The sequence below is a fragment of the Perissodus microlepis genome, chromosome 9, assembly GCF_051167445.1.
Source record: "Perissodus microlepis isolate ML-2025 ecotype Zambia chromosome 9, ASM5116744v1, whole genome shotgun sequence".
Taxonomy (NCBI): domain Eukaryota; kingdom Metazoa; phylum Chordata; class Actinopteri; order Cichliformes; family Cichlidae; genus Perissodus; species Perissodus microlepis.
The window spans coordinates 19,843,119-19,864,873 of NC_140469.1; the positions used below are offsets into that span (position 1 = coordinate 19,843,119).

Genomic DNA, 21,755 nt, shown 5'->3' on the forward strand with positions numbered 1-21,755 from the left:
TGTCTCTGCTAACTCTTTTCTTGCTGTCAGCTCCTGTTCGTCCTTTTATATTTGATGTTTTCTCTGATCTAGTTCCTCTTTATGCATCAGAAGGTTCTTGTAGAGCATTTTAAATTCAGTTTCTTCCTTAGTATTTCATACCCGTGTACCTATCCTAGATAAAGTAGATTATTCTTAATTTACACATTACCTGTAGTGCATATGTTAAAGAATAACATAATATGAGAAAAGTAAAGACTTTTAGCAGATATTGTAGATGCAAACTACAACATTTTGTAATTCTTCAAAGCTCTGATTTCTTTCATCTCTTCCTTTCTAATCCTGCCTCCCACACTTCTGGATCCCCTCCATTTCCATGGCCTCCATTGGCCCAGAGTATGCTCAGCACTTGTACCTGCACGCCAGAGACCGGGGCCGTGCTGGAGGGCAGGCTGGCTGTGGGTAGCTTTGCTAGCACTGGGTCAGGGGGGCTGCAGCTGGTGGGGTGAGTGCTTTTCCAGTAGGCCTCCAGGTAATCGGCCATATGCTCACATGCGTCCTCCAGCTGGTTCTCATCAAGAATGATGTCAAACATTTCCTGCGAAAGGCGAAACGGGCGCAGTCAGAGTTGAAGGAAATGGAACGGAGACATGACAGGGTCAACAAAACCAGCCAGCGCTGATGTGGAACTTCACATTAAAAGACTTAAAGTGATCTTTAAGGAAACAAAAAACGATAAAAAAACCATCAGGGCAAGTTAGAAACAACTCACAGGATTAGACACTAGATAACATTAAGTATTCATTTTGCAGAAAATCTTAAACTGTAAACCCCTAAAGACACTGACTGCTATTTAAATGAAATTAAACCTCCGCTTTCACAATACTGGAGGGTTTGCCTCATTTTCTAAAATAATAAGTAAGCAGATTAGAGAGGGACGGAAATAGAACTGGCAGAAATTATAAAGGAATAAACAAAACCTGACTTCAGATATGCACAAATTAAAACCCAGAGCCAAAAAGAACAAAACTCCAAGTTATTTCACACACTGGATTAAAATTGGCAGTAATTTCGGTCCGCTGTGGAGACTTACAGGAGGGCACTGAGCCAGCTTGTCGGCGGCCACCATCTGGACATTGAGGTGTTTGGCCTGAGACTTGCCTCTGGACTTGATGAGCCGCTGTAACACCTGAAGGCAAATGAGGACGAAAGGCAACAAGGTCACGGCTGTTTTTGACAAACTTAAATTAAAGCTTTGTGCGTGCAGCACACAAGTTTCTCAGCTTTAAACAGGAGCTTCTTTTGGAGGTGGACAATTAATGTCATCTTAGAAGGATTCATTTTACACCACTACAGATAGATAGTAATGAATTTTCATTATTTTCAGATCCCATTTAAAACCCATTTTTAGATGAGACCCCATAAATGTGGGTTGAAAACCTCAAATCCTAAGGCTCAACTGGTCAATTAAATCTGCCATTGGCACTTATATATGATATCTAGAGGCTGACCAATATATTTCTCTTGGTGATTATAATCTGTTCTTGAAATATAGAGTATCATCAGGTATGTTGTCCAGTCAGCATGTGGGATTTTTGTTAGTTTACAGAAAACAATGGAGAAAAAGCATAACTCTTTTCCCTCCTATCAGTAAGTTGCTAACTAGTTTGTGAAATAGATAATAAACAATAACCCTGCTCATTTTAACACCAGCACACTGTATTTATTTGTGGTTATACTGGATATCCATCCAACTATCCATTTATCATGGAGGTATCCCAGCTGTCACAGGGTGAAAGGCCAGGTATACCAGAGACAGGTCACCAGTCACAACCATGCCTATGGTCAATTTAAAATCACTAGTTAACATAACATGCATGTATCTGGACTGTAGGAAGAAGCTCCACTCCACGGGCCACCTTCGGACACATGACCTTCTTGCTGAGAGGCAACAGTGGGACCCCCTGCATCTCTGTACAACTGTGCATGTACAGTATATATAAATATGATATGAAAACTACTTTTTGTATTGAAATATACATTTTCCTTATTTTCTTTTGTTTTATGTGTGCGGCAGGCTGCAATGTGCTACTACTGTAGAATAAACATTCAATATTTTCCACATACTACCAGGTTCGTGCCACGTGGTGATATTTGATGGCTAATGTCAAACGTCTGTCATTAAATAGACTTTGTGTATGTCATAAATAAGTATAACCTTCCCAAAATAAATGCTGCCACATCCAAGACCATTTTGGGAGGCACGAAAATTAAACAGTAGTGTTGCCTGAAATAATTTAATGCAGCAATTTTGGCTATTTTTACTTTTGATACAGAATATTTAGCTCATACGGTGTCTTTACATTCATTTGTGCAGTTGCTAATGAAGTTGAGTAATTCTACTCATTTAACTGCTATTTATACAAATACAACATATTAAAAGTTACTCTTAGTGTATAAGAAGCAGCAGTAGGTGTAATTAAGAGGCCAGGTGATAAAGAGCAATTTATTTTCCCCACTTCGAGTGTGATTTAATCTGCTGCCACTGTGATTTAAAGCTGGCATCTTGTGTCTGTTCATCAGCTATTGCTTTCTCTCATTTTCTGAGATGTGCTTTTTATTGATCACTGACTCATGAGCCTTTTGTACACTTGTTGAAGGTCGAAGTGATGAATCAGTCCTCTCACGCATTTTCTCACTCTCAAAGTAGCAGTCGCGTCTGACATGCTGGATTTAAAGCCAGGGAGCAGTTGCAGAGAGACAATACAAGCGGTGACAAGACAGGACGACGCGAAGACAGACACACATAAACCAGCGGAGCTGACTAACACTTTTATGAGAGTACAGGGAACATCTGCTGAGCCGTTTCCTCACTGTCCTTATTTTCCATCATAGCACATGTACACTGGCAAGTGCATCTGTTCCTCTCTGTTCCTTCAGACATCATTTCTCTTACCTTGGGTGAGGTGATCTTGACGTAGACAATGATGGGGGCGAGGGAAGTCTTTCCCAGCTGTGACGGGTGGTTGATGGTATCGGCGTCCAGAACCACCAGCTGTAACGTCCGCGCCAATTCAAAAATTCGCTCGATCTCACTCTGGACTTCAGCTGAAGGGAGACACAGAGGTGTGGGTTTATTCTTTTCAGAGCAGGAAATTATTTCTTATCAGTCGTCAGGGGGATTTATCGTGATAGTAGCTTGTGTAACACTGGTTTGTTTTGCACTTTGTTTATCAGTGGCACACTTCCTCTTTTCTTTCTTTGCCACTTGATTGAAATCCCCCTATTTTCACTCCTTACTCAAAATCTGCACTCTCTTTTTCACCTTCTCATTGGGCGACAATCCTGCTACTCAAGTTTAACTTAGCCATTTCTTTGTTAGCATAACCAATAACTATATTTATGTTTATGGAAGTTTATGACCAAGAGGCTTAAGTCTAATCTTGTCTTTGTTTATTTTCCACACTGAGCAGTCCACTGGTGTCGTTTCCCCATTCATACTCACAACTGCAATTAATTTAAAGTTGGATAAATAAACTTTCATGCACCGGATCATAACTTAATAGCTGATTTCTTTCATGCATTCTTACCAGATCCCCTTAATGATTAAGTTCACTTCCGAAACCCCGATTAACACCAATATATCCTCTGTTGCTGACTTTCAAAGACATCACAAATCTTGTAGTGTCATCTAAAAACACCTCACAAGTTGTTTTGATGTGCCTGTACAAATATATTTCATGATTACTGATAAAACTAAAAGAATAAAAACAAAAATGATCTCGTCTTTTAACAGCTGAGTTCGTTATCGCAGATCAGCTCTCTGCTAGGATGACAGAAAATGAACATAATAGGCCCCATTAATATTTATGCTTAGTTTATTGCAAAATATTCACAAGATTAAAGATACTCCTAACTCCATATTTTATTATGGACTGTCCTAGAGTAGCTGTGTATGATTTAAAGTTAAAAATACTCCTTATTTATCTTAAACCGAACAATGATGCATGCCTTAAGTTCATCTACTGTCTGAAAGAAGTTGTTTTAGCTCCACCCCCTCTCTCTTTAAGCTGACTCTCCTGTAATTGGCTGCCTCTCGTAAACACAAGGCTAAACAGCAGGTGAAGGCATCAGCTCTCTGTGATGTCATACAGATCCATGAGTGTAAAAAACATTGTGTTTAAAGTAATCTGAAGGTCTTTTGGCTCATAGGGATTACTTGCCTTACTTTTGCTGGCCTCATTACTGGAAACTAGGGGCATGTTTAATGTGACCATCCACCACTGTACAAATATATATTTGACAGATTTATACCTGACGATGGCGCTAGATTAAAAAGGATCCCAAGCGTGATTTCAATTTATTTTGAATATCTGTACAAACTTTTGCAACAATCCATCCATTAGTTGTTGAGACATCCCATTTTAATGTGGCTCTCTAGAGTCACACTGAAAGCGTGGCTAAAAAATGATTATTAGTTATTATTAAAGATGAATTTTTATGACTGCTCAGAGTCCATCAGTCATATAGTACGCCTTTTAAAAATCTGAGCCTGCATCAGTGATTTAGGGCATCGCTTTTTCTGCCTCACTTAAATATTCAAAAGACATCATGACTTCAGGGACACGGCTTGGAGACTAATAGCTCTGAGTGAGTGAGGAGCCACGTTATGTTACCTCTAACAGATACCGACTCTTACATCACACAACTCCCCACTCCAGCAGATGACGACGTGACTGCAAAAACAATCCTACAAATAACTCAGGAAGGCCCAGTCCGGAGAGAAATCACGGCCAAGCTTCATGACTTCCAGTCCCGACAGTCTGAAGATAACATGAAAACATTCCAGCCTAACAGCTCATTCAAAATCTCATTTTCCAACTTAAAAATGCCACAGAGGGTCACCAATTTCACGTGTTTCCAACTTTTCCTGAAATCATTTCACCCATCTTAAAGGAGCACAGCTTCAAGCCAATGTCACTTTTGAAGATAAAATTCTCTTAAAAAGCCTTAAATTACATAGAAAGCAAATGCATGCTCTTTGCTCTTTTGGCAGGAAAACAAAAGCTTTGAGAGACAAAATAAGAACAAAAGAATGACAAAACACATCCTGAGTGGTCCTTAACTTTAAAAGCTTTATGTTTAGTATATTAAATGAAAAAGTAGGTTTGACAAAGACTTCGTTTTCTGAAGACGAACAAAGTCAAAGTTATAGTGTGGCGGCTCTCTGTAATCATTAAAAACTGTACTTTTAACACACGATGTGCTTCTATTTTATGCTTTTTCCTGCCTTCTTCCTCTGCTGTGGCTGCTGACTGATGCTTCTGGTGATACATAGCAGAGATTAGCCTTGTCACCTCTGTTTGACTCCGGAATCTGTTTCATTCTAATCACATCTAAACCCCAATCAACCTCAGTCAAATCAGAGCGGCTCTTGAACTTATTACTGCATGTTTGCGCTCCATCTTTCATCCCAAACAAAAGAAGCCAGCCAAGGCCATTCAGGGCCGTCTAGAGTTATCGTTACCCTTGTCAAGAGTTTCTTTAATCGTTTCCTTCCTTTTTGCTACATAAGCTGGTCTCCTTGAAAACATTATGAATCAAAACACCAGATGTTCCCAGGCGTAGAGTTTTCTAAGAAACTTACCCAAATTTGAGCGTGTGTTGGAGCGTTCGATGATGGCGTGCTTGCTGGGATTGTTCAGGACTGAGCGTTTGGCAAGAGAGATGTCCGCCGTGACTCGAGTGATTGATATTCTGTCACGAGAAATGGGAGAAGTAATCAGTAGATCTGGGCTTAAAACGAGATGTTGCTGAGGGCAGCAGTTTTTATCCACTGCTTGAGCACATTTCCTAAAACACTGCTGCAGTTCTCAAAGCATTAAGAGCAATCATCACGTCATTGAAAGCCCTGCATCATGCTCACTATAAACATTTAGGCTACAGCGATCAGGCATGACATTATGGCCACCTGGCTAATAGTGTGTTGGTCCCTGCTTTGCTAAACAGCTAAAAAACTGCAATGCATTGTGTATTCTGACACCTTCCTACCAGAACCAACATTAACTTCTTCAGGAATTTGAGCTACCATAGCTTGTCTGTTGGATCGGAAAGCAGATCACTAGATACTGACCACTGCAGACCGGGAACAGCCCACAAGAGCTGCAGTTTTGGAGTTGCTCTGACTTTGTTGCTCTCCTAATGTTCCCCTAATGTATCCCACCCACCCACTAACAGGTGCCATGATGATAATAATCAGTGTTATTCCCCTCACCCGTCAGTGTTCAAAATGTGATACCAGATCGGCGTATATGTGACTAAAATGAGACTTCCCTTCATTGTTGCTTTAAGTAAAGGCTCTCGTGTCATGAAGGTGGTGTCCTACACACAGGAACTCCAGGGTAAAGGGACAGTTCACTCTAAATTAAAATCTACATGTTTAACCTCTGCTGTGCAGTGCTGCTTGTTTTTGTTGATGTTTGGTTTCCCAGAATTAGAGATACTGGTTGTAGAAATGTTTGCTTCTCTATTAAATATACTGCAGCTGAACAGCACTTGGTTTGCGATGCTCAACGCTTCCAGAAATACATCTGAAGAACTCAGCAGCAATTCCTTTGAGAAACCATGACCTAGTTAGTCAAACAAAAAAATCCACCACCCCTGTTTTACTAAAAGAAGAATGTGGCTTGTTACCATTACAGCTCAACCAACTGGGACACCATTAATGATTACATCTTAACACGAGCACAAACCTTTTGTCACGGGTAAATGCCAAGAAAATATACTTTAGACTAATGTTCTTCATCTATTTATTTATTTCTCTTTTCTTTTAATGCTTATTGACTCGTTGCAAAGGCAGCTTCTGTGACAGCACTTCAGTCCCTGACGAATTTCCCTAAGCGGACAATGAAGTCGTATTGTATTGTTTTTCATTGATCGTGTTCATCAAATATAAACAGTTTGTCAATACTGATACTATATCACAACTGCTCACCCTTCCCTGCAGACATTTGGAGGTGTTTTGGGGAATGCTGTGCATGATTTCACTAACTTTTCCAGATTTTGTAGATACAACGCACATGAGCTAAAGAGCCTTAACAGCTCAGTCAGTGGTTGAACACCTGGGGAGCTCTGCTGCATGTCATTCCTCCTCTCTCTTTCCTCTGTCTATCTGCTGTGTTATATAAATAAAGGAAAAGTATCCCACATAAAAACCATGTGGATGTTGTTAATGTCTGATCTGTATTTGCTGGAAAAACATTAACTGAAATAAAACTAACTAAAATAATATATGTCCCTACAAAACTAAATAAAAAAAATACGAGAAATGTTTTCAGTTTAAGTCTTTGTCGGCTCGGTCAAACGTGTCAACGCTGTCAGGCTGACGAGGCTTTGGTGCATATGTTTACTGGGACTGAGATGTCTGTGTGACTGTGGTTGTCTGTAGTTGTTTGCTTTGTTGTACTGTGTCACGTCTTGCTCTGAAACTCCAGCAAAACCACCCATGTCAATAACAAAAACTAACACTAAAGCTAGCGAAAAACACAAAAACTGAAGCGAAATGAGCACATCCACCCTGGGAACTAAACGAAACTGCACTGAATAGAAATCAAACATGTAAAACTTAGAAGTATAACTACAGCTCAAAGAACATGCTAAACTGTAACAACTCTGGAAACGGCGCTATGAACAGTATGTGTTTATATTTGAGTTTGGGCATGTTACTAACTTTAGTAACACGAACTTTACACAAGATAAATTTAAACATTTATTTTATACATTTTGAGGATTTATAACATTTGTATGCTCATGAAAAAACATGTCTTTTGCAGCTCATAACTGAGGATTCTGTACCAAAGTAACAAGAGAGCGCATACAAAAATGCGCTGAGCATTTGAGACTCGCACACGGCGTAGGAATCTCGATTGCCAGGTGAAAACTGTGCCAAACCAACTAAGAAAAACTAACACCAAATCAAAGACAAATGTCAGAGAGCAGCAGCAGGGAATTACTTACAGGTGTAAATTTGTTTAAAACAAATCAGCAGATCAAACGGTATTCTCCGCAGCTGCTGATGATCTGAGTGGATCTTAGTGTTGTGCAACTTCTAAACTAAAAAACCTCTCTGCTCCGGGTGGGAGGATGGACTCAGCATTGAGTAAGGAGAATCCTGCTCTGCTCTAGGGCCCATTATGGCCTATTAAGGACATGGAGAGGGCCTATTTAAAGCAGCGGCACACATCTCCAGGCCAAACAAACTTGTTACACACTCCCTCAGCTAACCTCGAGGGAGAGATAAATACCAGCCTATAGACTTAGTGAGGAAGAGTGAGGAAGGAAGCGGGATGGGAGCTTGTGTTTTTAAAAAGGTCACAGGAAGCTTACCTTCCCTCAAATCTGTGTTTCAAAAAATCAAACAGCGCTTTTTGCATCATGTCTGTCACCTGCAAATGAGATTCAGGAGAGAGAACAAGAGTCGATGAGTCAGGTTTTCTAAACTACTAAAGAAAATACTAAAGAAAATTCAGTGTTGTGTTTGGTAAGTTGAAGCTTTGATGCACCTCGTAGCCCTTCAGTGACGGTCCAACCAGAACCACGGGCCGCATGGAAGGCACAACGTCGTACGGAGGAATGTGCTCCGTCTTCAGAAGGAGAGAAGAAGAAAAACAGTTACACATTTATGGAGACAAAGTAAACACTCACCATCACAAATCACTTAAGGGGATGGAAAAACAACGAAGTAGACATTTTATAAGCACTGAAACATTATGAACCATGAAACGGGACGTCCGAGCTGGTTCGAAAAAAACAAACAAGCTTTGATTTATAACCAATTTGGCAGTTTTCTTCAGAAACTTTAATGATGACACTTCAAAGGAGGTTACCGTAAACGAAAAATATTTATATATGTCAGATCGAGTCTCTCATGTCATGGTTCTGATTCCGCTGAATAAAAGGGAAGCTAAATTATAGGAAAGGTTAGTCAGGGAGTGAGAAAGAAGCCCGAGTAGATCAACAGAAGCTTTGACTGAAAACACAAAATTAGGACACAGTTAGAAAAACTCGCTCACTGCTGTACGGACAAAAACGGAGCTCAGTTTGTGGAACAGCCTGTTTTTAATCAACACTTAGACTGACCTTATTATGAGGTCAACGCGGTCCATGATGTGACTTTTGCACATACTATAAACAGTTATTTTTCTAAATGTAAAAATGCTTTTATGTGATGCCTTCTAAGACGCCTTTCATTACACTTAAAAAATACTTGCAAGTATGCACATGCAGCATTAGCATATTTATTAGACCACCTATTATTATATAATATTTTAGAAATGTAAAAAATTATATTGTTATTGATGACGCAAATGAACTGAATTCATGTTTTTATACCCAAATTTGATCCAGCACACTGTAATCCTCGAAGAAAATAAGAATCAATCAAGCATAACATTTAACCACTAAAACTACATTTTCTTTTTGGGAATGCCAATAAATACCTACATAATAACACTAACAACAACACTAATATTGTGTTTTACAATGGGGGCCTTTTTGTAAAACAGTAAGTTTGAACATTCATGAATAACATGCATTGAAAATATGGTTTTGATTGAACTGGTGCATTCTGTTAATTAATCATTACAGAAACATAAAAATGATTTTGATTATTACCAATACAGTTAATTTAAGGCTGAACACTGGGTGTTTGACTGTGAGGCTCTCCAGTGCAGAATGTCATGTGGTATGTTTATGAGAGATATAATCACACAAATATTTTTGTATTTTTACAATTTACTGTGAACATGCATATATTAATAAAGAAAAAAATAGTTGATTCATAGAGATGAAAATCTTTTATTTGCAACCCTATTCGAATTATTTTTTTAATACATTTATAAACTACTGAAACGTCTGATACATTCTTGCATTTGTGTTTTTAGTGAACTTGCTGTTTTAGTGGAAATTAGCATTATAAATTCAATTTGTGTATAATGTTTTTAAGACTGTCTTCTTAATCCTTGCAAATATTAGCATGTGGTTTCAGAGAGGAAATGCATTATGGTCTGTGACAGCGAGCCAATGACCCTCATACCTCTGTGTCCCGCTGTCTGGAAGAACAGCGTGTTTGAGCCGAGAAACAGAGAGAAGGTTTACTTCTACTTTCTCTGGCTACTTAAAAGGACTGCTGACATTATTTTCTTAGTCATCCCTTATTTGTCCTCATGTCCGGGCGGTTCTTTCGATCTGTGTTATCTTTACGATAAGTGTTTCAGATGATTTATTTAGACTTTCTTGTTGCAGTCTGTTGCTCCCTCTTACTCGTCCCTTCAGCTCTAAACATTTTCTATCTAGCATTCGCTGTCGTCAGTGAGCTTCCCCAGAGACGCTGTGGGAACTGATGCACACTACTGCTGACTAACATGCCATCAATGAACAATGTAGCTCAGCTTAAATCCTTTCAGTAGCATATTTAACTTCTAGATTACATGGTCACTGTAATCATGGGAAACAAGCTCTACTATATCCTTAAGTCCCACAGCAAACAGCATTTATTTATTTCAGCTGTCACTAATGAAAAATATGAGTAGTGTAGCATAAGAATGGGTAAAGACATGCCCCACTGAGTTCTTGCTGAGAGTTTCATGGGAAGACTAAAGCTGCCCATCAGCACCACAAATGCTTAGAAATTCATTATTCTTTGCTTAATCCATATAAAGTGCATGAAACAACAAGCTGCTGCTTTATGAGGTTTTTATGTTGACCTACAGATATGTTACAAATAAAAAAACAGGTTTCAGTGTGCTTTGGCAGTCTCCATGTTTCTGTTAGTCTGCTGGAGGATTGGACCAGAGTATGTTATAGTGAACTAAAGCTAAACCAAAACTAAGTTGAAATAACACTTCAATGAATTAAAAATAAAACCAAGATCAAACTATATTATATGTTTTACTTACATCAATGAAATGTAAGAGGAGTTTCTTTAGTTTTAATCTTTGTCATTTATCAAATGTGTCAGCAGAGCCACCCTGAGGAGGCTTTAGCACATTTGTTTATTTGGACTGTGATGACGGCGATCCAAAGCCTCTCACAGGTGTGCAGCTGGAATGCTGCAGTATATGATTTGGACCATTTTTTGCTTATAAAATGATTCAGTGACCCCTCATGTCCTGAAGACGAAGGCCCCATCATCGTGGAAAAGATTGCTCTCATCTGGGTAGTCTTTTATGATGTTGACTGAACATCCATATCTCCTCACTCGAGAGGTTGGGATTCAAGCTTTCCTTTAATTTGTCAATCATCATTTCTTGGCTTTTCATGTTTTCTGTTTTTATTCTCTTTGCCTTTATACTCTAGCTTCATATTGATAAAAGATAGGACCACGGCATTACTTTTCTCATCAATTGTAGCTCTCACCAAGAAACAAGCTGTTCACACTGAGATCCCAAATTTACACACAAAACAATCACAACGCACAGGCTGGCAGGAGTGGTGAGTAGTGTGAGTACATAGGTGAGTCTATGCTTAGGAAATGCATTGAGAGTTTTTCACAGCTCAGACCATGAAGGTTATCCCCACACCCTGCTGTGCTGGTGCGGTTGCACACAAAGACTTACCGACTTCTGCTTCTGTTTAGCTGTGGCAAGACGAAAGAGGAAAAAGAGAGAGGTTAGGAAAAGGCATACATGCTAAGTGTGGCGTGAACGCCGAGGGACAAGGACGATGGTGTAGACAAACAGGAGGGGCGCTGCGTGTAGCTGAGCAGCCATAGGCATTTTAGTCAGAGCCGTGCGGACGGATAGAGAAGAAGGGAGGGTCGGGTAGCTCAGGTAGAGTTTACCTTCTTAAAGAAGGGCATTCGTTTCTCTTTTGCTAGGGGTGACATGACAGTGTTTGGACTGGCTTTAGGGGAGCGCAGGTTGACTGGAAGCTCATTGTCCTCGGGGTCTAAGCCTGTGGCATCTATGTCAATGGCTACCCACACAGACAGACAAGAGCATCGTCACATGGCGGTGAAGACAGGAGGTCACAGGTAATGGGTAGGATTTACATTGAAAGTAGCACAGAATGTAGGTACTACACAGAAAGTACATGAAACATGTAAAAGTGCAGTTATGGCAGAAATAATGTCTGTTTTATTGAGGTTAGGAATACGTACATCTTACCTACAGCTGGATTTCAGTGACTAAATGTTGATTCTAAATACTAACAAATCTATTAAATACAAAATTGGACTTTCACCCCTGAAGCTGCTTACCAGATGAAGGAGGAGTAGATTTCCGTGAGTTAGGAACAACTTCACCTAAACTAGATGATGAGTTTGCTCCCAATTTACTGAAATGATAAATACAATTTTTAACATTAGGCCAACAAAATTGAATATCTAATGATGTGCACATTCATAATAAATTATCTCAAAGCTAAAGCAAAGGACTTTGGTGTGCACGAGTCTGTTTACCTGGAGTGGAACTTGCCCTGCTTGGCTCTCTGCTCCTGGAGGATACGAGTGTTTTCAAGCTTCACTGGACTGGGGATGAAACCGATTTCACAGCCTTCTTTCACCAGGCGTCCTATCCACCAGTCATTGTTGTACTTCTACACATACACAAAATTCAAGAAAGTCATCTCAAACATCCTCCTTTTTATTGCTGCCGTCATCTTTCTTTCCATATGGCATCGACAAACTACCGTACTGAACAACACCTCTAGCTCACCTCTTTGACATGGAGGAAGTCTTTAGCCTCAAAGGAGACGGCCATGCCTGGCACAGGGACATCATCGTCGTGACTCGGGCTGTAGCTGACATTTGTGCGGACGGCAAATGCAACTGGTTTGGTCTAGCAGAAGGAACAAAGGAGGGAAATAAAAGAAAATGTCAGATTTCACAAGCGATAAATTGCTTTCAAACTGGAGGAAATCAAGCACAGATTCTAACACGAGTGGGGAGACAGTTGCTAAAAGTTTTTATTTTAATCTTTTTCGAACACTACTGCCAAGCTGTGATCCTCGTCTTTGTGTGAGGTGTAAAAATAACCCCGGGTGAGAGATATCAGCAGCCTCTGACTCATCCAGACTTCGTCTAGTCTTCTCTCCACAAATGAGCTGCCTGCTTTTCTGTCTCTCTGCTACATGCTACAGCACTCACATGTTACAAGTTCAAATGATGCAACATGTTACCAACCGCAGCACCAGTAGTACAAGTACGCTCAAGCAAAATCAGCACTTGCGTAAATGGTAAATCATAAATCAATCCAGCATTCTTTACAAAGACAGAATCAATACTGACCTCCTTATAAGATCACTGTAAACCTTTTACTTCAAGACAAAAAGTCATTGAGATAATGCATAAAGCTAATAAAATGTTTCCAGGCAGGGAAATAACAATCTAACACTGCTGACTGTCCACAAACTGCATGAAACAGCACTGATGTAGCTGCACCATTCAATAAAACCTCCCCTGCCCACAGTGACACGTTACCCTGCTACAAAAGATTAAGGATCACATCATATGCTCACATACAAACACTAAACTAGTTTCTGGGTTTGTTTTTGCAAGCCCAGAATATCCACTTACGACACATATCCCTTTAAGAATTACATAAAATGCTTTCGGACATAATCTTGGAGCCAGTCTGGCGGCAGTAGCCTCAACAGTTGGCAACACGGTCATGCCCTCAACCAGATTACATTTGCTCTGCCTTTGACAGAGTGACAAGCACGACAGAAGTCAACTGAAAAGCCAAAATAAATGCACAAGGATCTAGCTTAGAGTAATCTCCCAGCCCAGAATAGCACGCTAAACATTTACCTGCAGGTGAAAGGGAGCAAGATGAGAGAGTGGATGTGAAATATTTAGCTGGAGGTCTAACCGAGATCACTAGATCAGAGAGGCTGATGCTATAATCGAGTTGGACTTTCTACAGATTCCTAAAAAAAATGCCTTCAAGGTGCACAAAAAGTCTGGACTGCTGCAGCCGGTTTCCTCCCAATCTGATTTACTCTTAGCAACCCAAAAATAAAACGCACCATCACATTGAGGTAATTTCCATTTTGATTTCTGCATTAAAATGTGGACAGAAAGTATAAGAAAACACATTTATCTTTATTACCACTGGGTTTAGCATAAAGTGAACCAAAACTGATTTATAATAGATAGAAGTGGAGCTCATGCTATATATTTTAAAAGCTCTATTATCTGATTTTATAGTCGTAGGAGAAGATGAACCCAACAAACACTTGAAACTTTTTAGTTTCTGATTAGGAGACAGATTGTTTTGCCACCACTCGCGACTAGTCAGCTAATAAATGCTCCACTTCGTTCATTGGCTAGTTCATAACTGACTGCTTTTTGCTGCTATTTGCTTTCAGGCTTTCAGCTTCATTGTTTTAATTCAGTCCCACTGCTCTTGCAGTGAACTTTTCTGTTAGGTAGGCAGCTATTTTCCCAGTTAAAAAGCTACCTTCTCAGAAAAAAAATACAGTGAGCTTCCGCAGGGAACACAAACAAATGACCAAGAGCACTTACATGACTCCAAATGAATGATAATGTCACTTTATTTGTGGTGACAATATTGGCGCGTCATTACTGTGTTCATAACCAGTGGTCAAAACATTTATTCCAAGTTTCAAGTCTATCAGATAAATGCCTCAGAGAAACACAACTAGTGTGAAATCACAATAAACTATGAATGACTGTGTAAATAATACATTAGTCAAATCCTCCTGAGATCATTTTCCCACATGCAGGCAGCAACGTAAATATTCTATGGCTGTGTGTGTATGTATGTGTGTGTGTGTATGTATGTGTGTGTGACGTCTCCATTGAGGAAATCATCCAATCCAGCACGTGCACTGCCAAGACCCTTTGAGGACACAGAGTCCTTGGCGTTTGCATGCAATGAGTCACATGCCTGAATGAAGGTATGAGGTCCATTAGTATACATATGTGTGCTCTCTCAGTAGTCTCCTGGACTGCGGCCTTTTTCCTCCCTTCCAGCTGCTCTCCTTCATTTTATCCATCATTTTCTTTCTATAGTCTTAATGACATTTGCAATATGCACACATACATCTCTTGATGTGCCACTCTGTCTTACAGGTGACTGTGGCGTCTATTCAGAATGACACTTTTACACTGCTCAACAGCATCTCCTCACCTCCTGACTGAGCCCATATGGCTCTGTTGCTTCTTATGTAACACAGGCCTTCATTATGGATGCCATACTGCAGTGAGTAAGGGAGAAGGACAGAGGCGGAGGGTTAGGGACAGGGTAAGAAAAAGACGAGAGGAGGGGGGCAAAATAGAGGACACGGAATAGGAAGATTTAGTGTTAAAAAAAGGAGATGAAAGAGAAAGGACTGGGAATAAGGAAGTAGATTAACAGCACAAGAGAAGCCCTGTCTGTAACTGGGAACCCTATGAGGTATAACCAATTAACAACCGATGAAGCTAGTCACAATATCACGTCACCCCATACATTTTTCATCAGGTAATACCTCCCAGTCCTCTTTCTGCTTATACCAACCTGCCCCTGATGTTGTTGATTTGCCTTCTAGCATGCTACAACCTTTCCTTTAGCAACACGCCAAGGATCTTGCACTATAAATTAAGATTCCCACATTGTTTCACCTTGAATCTTGTGGATCGATTTGAAATAAATTCCCCTCTGCTCTGTGTGCCGGCCTTAGGCTGTACAGAGAACTGGTAAAATTTATTATTATATGACGTGAAGGAAACCATAACTATCATTAATCTAGCGTGTGGGAAGATGTTTCTATAATTATCAAAGGCTCCTTTGGTATATACTTGTATATTGACTTGACCACTGCAGCTGCCAGTCCTATTATGCCTGGAGTTTATAGTTGGAGTGAGATTATGCTTTGTTTTCATAAATCAAGCCTTCATCCACATAGTCAAATTGCTTTTTGCATCCACGGCTGTTATGTTAAAGCTTCTTGAGTGACACTTAACTAGAGTGAGGGAAAATTGGCTCCATCTACAGCAAAAGAAATCTCCATTACTTCAAGTACGCGACTGAAGCCATGAAGATTTAGAAAATACAACTGATATCCAACAAAAAGACAACATGATAAAACGACCATAAACCATGCAGCAGTCTTTGGCTGTCAATACAATATATGTCAAACTGTCACTCTTCTTTTACAGTACTGTGCAAAAGTCTTGAGCCGCCCATCACTTATTTATATTTTGATGCAGAAATTTAATACGAGGCAAAAATTTGTACAAAGAAGTCTAAAACTGAACTGTTTTGAATTCCTTGAACTCTTTCTTATATCGTATTTGAATATTTAGCCAATAACAGATTAGCATCACTGACTGACATTCAAAAATGTTGCTGATAGGCTGATATGTTTGCACAGTGCTGCCAGCCCTATTTCTTTATGTAATTTTCTTTGTAGAAATGATGCCACACTGCTTCAATAATGTCTGGACTCTGATGGAGCTCCACTGTGTGTTTTGTATCCAGGTATGTTTTTACTGCATCAGCAGTGTGTTTCACTGTCATGCTAAAAAATGATGATGCTTTCCAGATGGTTTTGCACTGTGGATCAAAATCTGACGGTACTTTTCTGCATTAATAACTCCATTACTTTTGACAGGATCCCCAGCACCGCTGGTTGAATTCCAGCCCTCAAACTATGACAGAGCCTCCACCACGTTTTACAGATGGCTGTAAGCACTCACTGTTGTACCTCTCTCCTGACCTCCTCCAGACATACTTGCAACGATTCAGAGTAAAAGCTTTAAATTTGAATTCATCACTTCATCAGACCTGTTGCCACTGATTTTCAGTCCAATTTTTGTGTAACTTGGCAGACCTCAGCTTTTTCTCCCTGTTTCCCTTCTTGACAGCCATGTTTCCACTGAGACCATTTCTAACAAGGCTTCAGTGAACGGTAATCAAGACTGGATCGACTGAAGAGCTCAAAGCTCGATCTTTCAGGTCTTGTCAGATTTCTTTTGTTTTTCTTAAAGACATGACTTTTAGTTTCTGTTCATTGGCTGTAATTTGTTAGTTTTTTAAAGGCCTGCCAATTCTTCTTTTGTCCTCTACTTGCAGACCATGCAGTGATATGACAAGTTTTTGGCTTTGGTGTGAATCAACTTGTTTGATGGGTTTAGCAAATGTTTTTTTGCTAAACTGTCCAACACTAGTTCATGCTTTGAGTAAGGTGCATTTTTTTATGCTTGAACGATGCTTAACACACAAATAAAAAAAAGACAAGCAAACAACATTCCTCTGAAAACGGTCAGGTGTGAAAAAGCAGCCAATGCCCAAAAAACATCTTCAGCAAAGGCCTTCAGAAAGAAATATTCCTTAAGACCAGTTTAATAACAACAAATCCAGTTTGAGATTTTTGCACAGCACTGTAGCTCACAATCAAAAAATACCTATAGATATGGCTCCTAAAAAAATAAATAAATACAACAACATGAAAATCAAAACAGCAGAAAACATCCCAGTTTTTACTACAGTTCATTCTCCTAAAGTCCTGCTTCCTGTAGAGTCATCATTTGACTATTTTCTCAGCTGCTTCTAGAGATACTAAACCACCCTTTTACAAGCTAACTACTCTCAGTGATTGGTTTGACTTTGATGTGCCCATTTAAGGCTAATTAGAAACAGACAGATGGTGACAGTGTGCGTGAATCTGTGAATGCATTTGAAATAATATTTCAAGTTGATGAAAAATCAGCATTACGGGCATCAACGCTATCTCACTTACAAATATCAGTGGCATGTAGGGGAAGTGATTATGAATTACTGCCCATAAAGGCTCACAGCCGGAGAGTCTGCACTTCCTCTGACCCCAGCCTGCTCTTGCTCTGGTGGCCAGACCACTGAGAAGCTATTTTTTACTAGTCATCTGTCATGTAAAATGCCAGCGGGGGTAATCTATGCCAGGTTATCTGTAAAGCCAACTTATCTTTTTAATTAGTGAGCCGGAGAGGGTGACTCTGGAAAATAACAACATAGATCTACTGGAATGATCTGTCTTTGCCAGCTACAGCATGAGCAACCCCGACTGAGAGACAGCACAAGGAAAATCTCTGCTCAAATGGATGGATAGCCAAAAGCTTGAGGCTTACAGCTAATGAGCAAACTAGCTGTTACAGACACTAAACACCCAATGAAAGACAATAAACTCATTTTTCAGACATTTGCGTGAATTAATATGTAAAAATAGAGCACCATGAGCTATCTAGCGAGTTGCCGAGCAGGAAGGGAACACAATGTGCACTGAAGATAGGAGAATTATTTCACAGATCAAAGGCATGAATCTTAACAGTGCTAGAGATTTAAGTCATTCAGTGGAAGAGAGCTCTGATTGCAATTCCTGTCACACAGAGAGAGAGCCTGCTCTGCTGTGTGTGTGTTTGTTTATATGCTGCTAATTGTGGCCCAGAGCAGAACAGAGCAGGCGAAGCTCTGATAAACAGTGAAGCTGAGCCCTCCAAGGCCCCTAACCTCTCACATCACCGGTCCATGACAGCCCTTTTCTTCATGTGAAAAACCAGCTAAAATCAGCTCTAATTTCCTGCTTCTCTCTGAGTCAGTCCAGGAAGACTGTCTACTGATTTAGTTTAGGATTAGTAGAACAGGATATATTTTAAAATGAGCACTTTAAATGATTAATGAAGGTCTCAGTCAGTGATCTAAGGAAGGCAAGTCAAGTTACAACAACTTTACACAGAAACTTTGACCACAATATTCCTGAAGCGCTAAAACTTTTAAACTATTTCCTTTACCTGGCCCTGCCCCCTACCGTATCCTGACTTGTGGCCCCCTATCACTTAGAAAATGGTAGCTGCTTGCTTGTTAATGTGAAAAAAATTTGGGAAACTAAGAAAAGAAGCCAAAAAGGAAGCGGACTCAGCTTTTCAACAACAAACAGAGCAGTGTAAAGTTTATGTTACAATCTGTGTGATGCCTGCCATCATTCATTCAAGCATAATAAACCAATTTTTCTCTCTACAACACACATTTGTATTTCCATATTTCCCAAGTGTCTTACCCCTAATCCTAACCATCGCATGTTTATGTCAGACCCTAAAATAAATTGAAAACACAGTCAAACCTTATTCCTGAAGGTGCAGTTTTATTGTAAACAGATCTATCAGCATTTTTAATTGCCTGTTTAATTTTAAAACATTTACTACATCTGTAGATATTTGCTAGCTTCTTCACTTCTACTTCTATCAATCAGTAAGTAAAGCCATTGGCTAGAATGTGAAATGGGCATTACTGGAAGTCAACGTCAACACAAGATCCTTGTTAACTTAAACAGCCCAGTGGACCCACCAAGGAGCCCCTATTTTTTCATATGAGTTTTTACTCTCAAAGCATGAAGCTCATGGGGAAACAACTGCAACCAAACTGTACCTGAAGGAAGTGGAAAGCAGAATTTTGAGCTCTTTCAGAGAAACTACACGTATCCACTGGTTTAAAAAAATCACCCGAGTCAAAATCTTTTACTGAACATATCAACTCAGCAGACACAAACAAGTTCACCACAGCGGATACCAAAGAAAACAGGTTACCATTCACGAACTGTGCAGTGCTCATTGAGAAGGACAGAAGCCTCGACATTGACGGTTACTGGTAACCCACACACACACACACCAGTACCTGCTCTTTGAATCCCACCACCCACTGGAACACAAACACCACCAAGCAGAGAATGTTCCCTTTAAGGCAAAGAGAAAAGAAAAGGAACAAACACACATCAAAAGAGCACTTAAAACATGTGGCAATCCAAACTGGGCCTTCATCAAGTCAGCCAAGAGACATGGAAATAAATACTGGCAGCCACCAGCCCTACCTCTCAGTCTCCTAGTAGATCCACCTATGGTACTGATTTCAAAATACTATGCCACCTTGTTCTCAAGTTATTCACAAGATTCTCAGAAAACTTCTGACTGAGAAACACAGAATAATCATTTGTCCAAGCATAACATGCTAGTGACCTTCAGTCCCAGCAAAACCCTCAGACAAAAACTGGTTCATCCCAAAACCGGGAAAAAACAAGCTGAGCAATGCTGTGAGGAGTCCTTGGACTAATACAAAGGAGAAACCAAACAACTTCACAGGTGTAAAACACTGGAGAACCTCCTCTTCAGGACAGGACTCAGCTGTGTATTTGGACTTACAGGACAGGGGAAACTCTTTTGAGGGCAAATATTTTCACATTTTGGGCAAAGAGGAGAAATGTCAGTTCAATTGTATTTATGTACCAGCAGTGCGTCCCTCCCACTATCACACTTGGCAACAGCAGGAAGGAAAAACTCCCTTCTAATAGGAAGAAACCTCAGACAGAACCAAGCTCAGGGAGGAGCAGCCATCTGACACGACCAGCTGGGAGTTAGAAAAGGGAGACAGAACAAAAGACACACTGTAGAAGACAGGCAGAGATTAATAATACCTAAGGATTAAATATGGAGTTGTGTATAAACACATAAAGGAGGCCATGTATGACCAACTATTACTAATCTATTCTGCATCCCTGAGATCCCATCCCAGGCAATTTAACCACCATTCCCATGTCAACCCATCTGACCTTAACAACTCACAATGACTCAATCATGTCCTATCCATCGTGACAATCCCATGAGAAGATAAACAACTTGGATTCCCATCATCTTTTAGAAGAAAAGAAGTTTTTCTAGTGAGAGGTACCTTCACCAGCACCTAAACCAGTCCTGGTGCCTTCAACTCAAACACAGACATCATGGAGAAGCACAAACTCGTGTTGGTTGCTCTCCTCACATTTGGAAATCCCACTTGGTGCAACTTATAAAATGCTGATGACAAACTGCTGTTACTGAGGTTAGTAGGTAGTCACTGACCTCAGGGTTTAGAATACCAACCTTGGCCTTGTCAAGCTGTGCCTGAGCCTGTCGCTCTGCCTCTCTGCGGACTGCCTCCTTATCTTCCTCCAGGGACACATCGGAGTCTGATGGACGGCTGGTGTAGGAGTCGGCCGAACCCTGCAGAAGACACAAGAAGTAAAAACTCAGTGACACAACAGCACGGAAACACGAGCTTGTCCATTTGGTTTCACACTTTAAAAATGACCGGTTTTATCAGCCAAGACGTGCTGAGATTCTTAGCATCTTGAGGACACCGAGGAAAACGATTTGCTTTTCGCTCCCCTCGCTCTTTGATGATATGTTAAACTTTGGAGATTGTGCAACTTAGAAATGTGCGAACACCCCCACACAGACTGACGTGTTAAACTCAAAGGATTCTCAGTTGATTTCATCAGATCCTGACCACAAAGGAAGGCTGTGCTGGTCTAATCTACAGAAAATCATTGACACTTCTTCTTTTTCTGAGACAAAGTGCCAAAGAACACAAACTGTCTTTCTTACGATCACATCATAGCAGCTCTTTGTCTATACTTAGCTCTCTCTTAGCTGCTTGCCTGCAGATTTGTTGTCATCTTTCTGTGTCAAACACTGGGGGAAATGTTGAGGAACACCAGATCCCGGTATGTCTGTGTGATATGTGGTTGCCACAAATCTACTCATAAACATGCAGACTCACACATACCAGTGCACACAAGACTACCTAGCATACACTCCTGGGCACAGCACATTGAGCGCATACCATTACACCAGAAGTTATATACAGCAAGTTGTTAGATGCTGAATGAAAACGCACGCATACAATAAATAATTACTGAAGATAAAGCAATGCTTGCATGCTTTAACGCATAGTTAGAACACTCTGGTAAAGGAAAAGAAAAAGCAAAGT

General features: G+C 40.2%; 1 protein-coding gene across 7 annotated transcripts in view; it reads right to left on the reverse strand.

Annotated features, from left to right (window-relative positions):
- Positions 1 to 21,755, reverse strand: part of cacnb2a (calcium channel, voltage-dependent, beta 2a) — a 72,593-nt gene that overhangs the window by 4,117 nt on the left and 46,721 nt on the right. For 5 of the 7 annotated variants that reach the window (XM_084939500.1, XM_084939502.1, XM_084939504.1 and 2 more), the window contains 11 exons: positions 20,867 to 20,986; positions 12,693 to 12,815; positions 12,437 to 12,573; positions 12,236 to 12,312; positions 11,595 to 11,614; positions 8,541 to 8,621; positions 8,365 to 8,423; positions 5,627 to 5,736; positions 2,936 to 3,087; positions 1,073 to 1,168; positions 395 to 577 (listed from right to left, as the gene is read on the reverse strand). In XM_084939500.1, coding sequence (XP_084795626.1) covers positions 395 to 577; positions 1,073 to 1,168; positions 2,936 to 3,087; positions 5,627 to 5,736; positions 8,365 to 8,423; positions 8,541 to 8,621; positions 11,595 to 11,614; positions 12,236 to 12,312; positions 12,437 to 12,573; positions 12,693 to 12,815; positions 20,867 to 20,986 — 1,158 coding nt within the window. Of the gene's footprint in view, positions 1 to 394; positions 578 to 1,072; positions 1,169 to 2,935; positions 3,088 to 5,626; positions 5,737 to 8,364; positions 8,424 to 8,540; positions 8,622 to 11,594; positions 11,615 to 11,818; positions 11,953 to 12,235; positions 12,313 to 12,436; positions 12,574 to 12,692; positions 12,816 to 20,866; positions 20,987 to 21,755 lie in introns of all 7 variants that reach the window. The other 2 variants (XM_084939505.1, XM_084939506.1) reach the window with 1 other exon arrangement.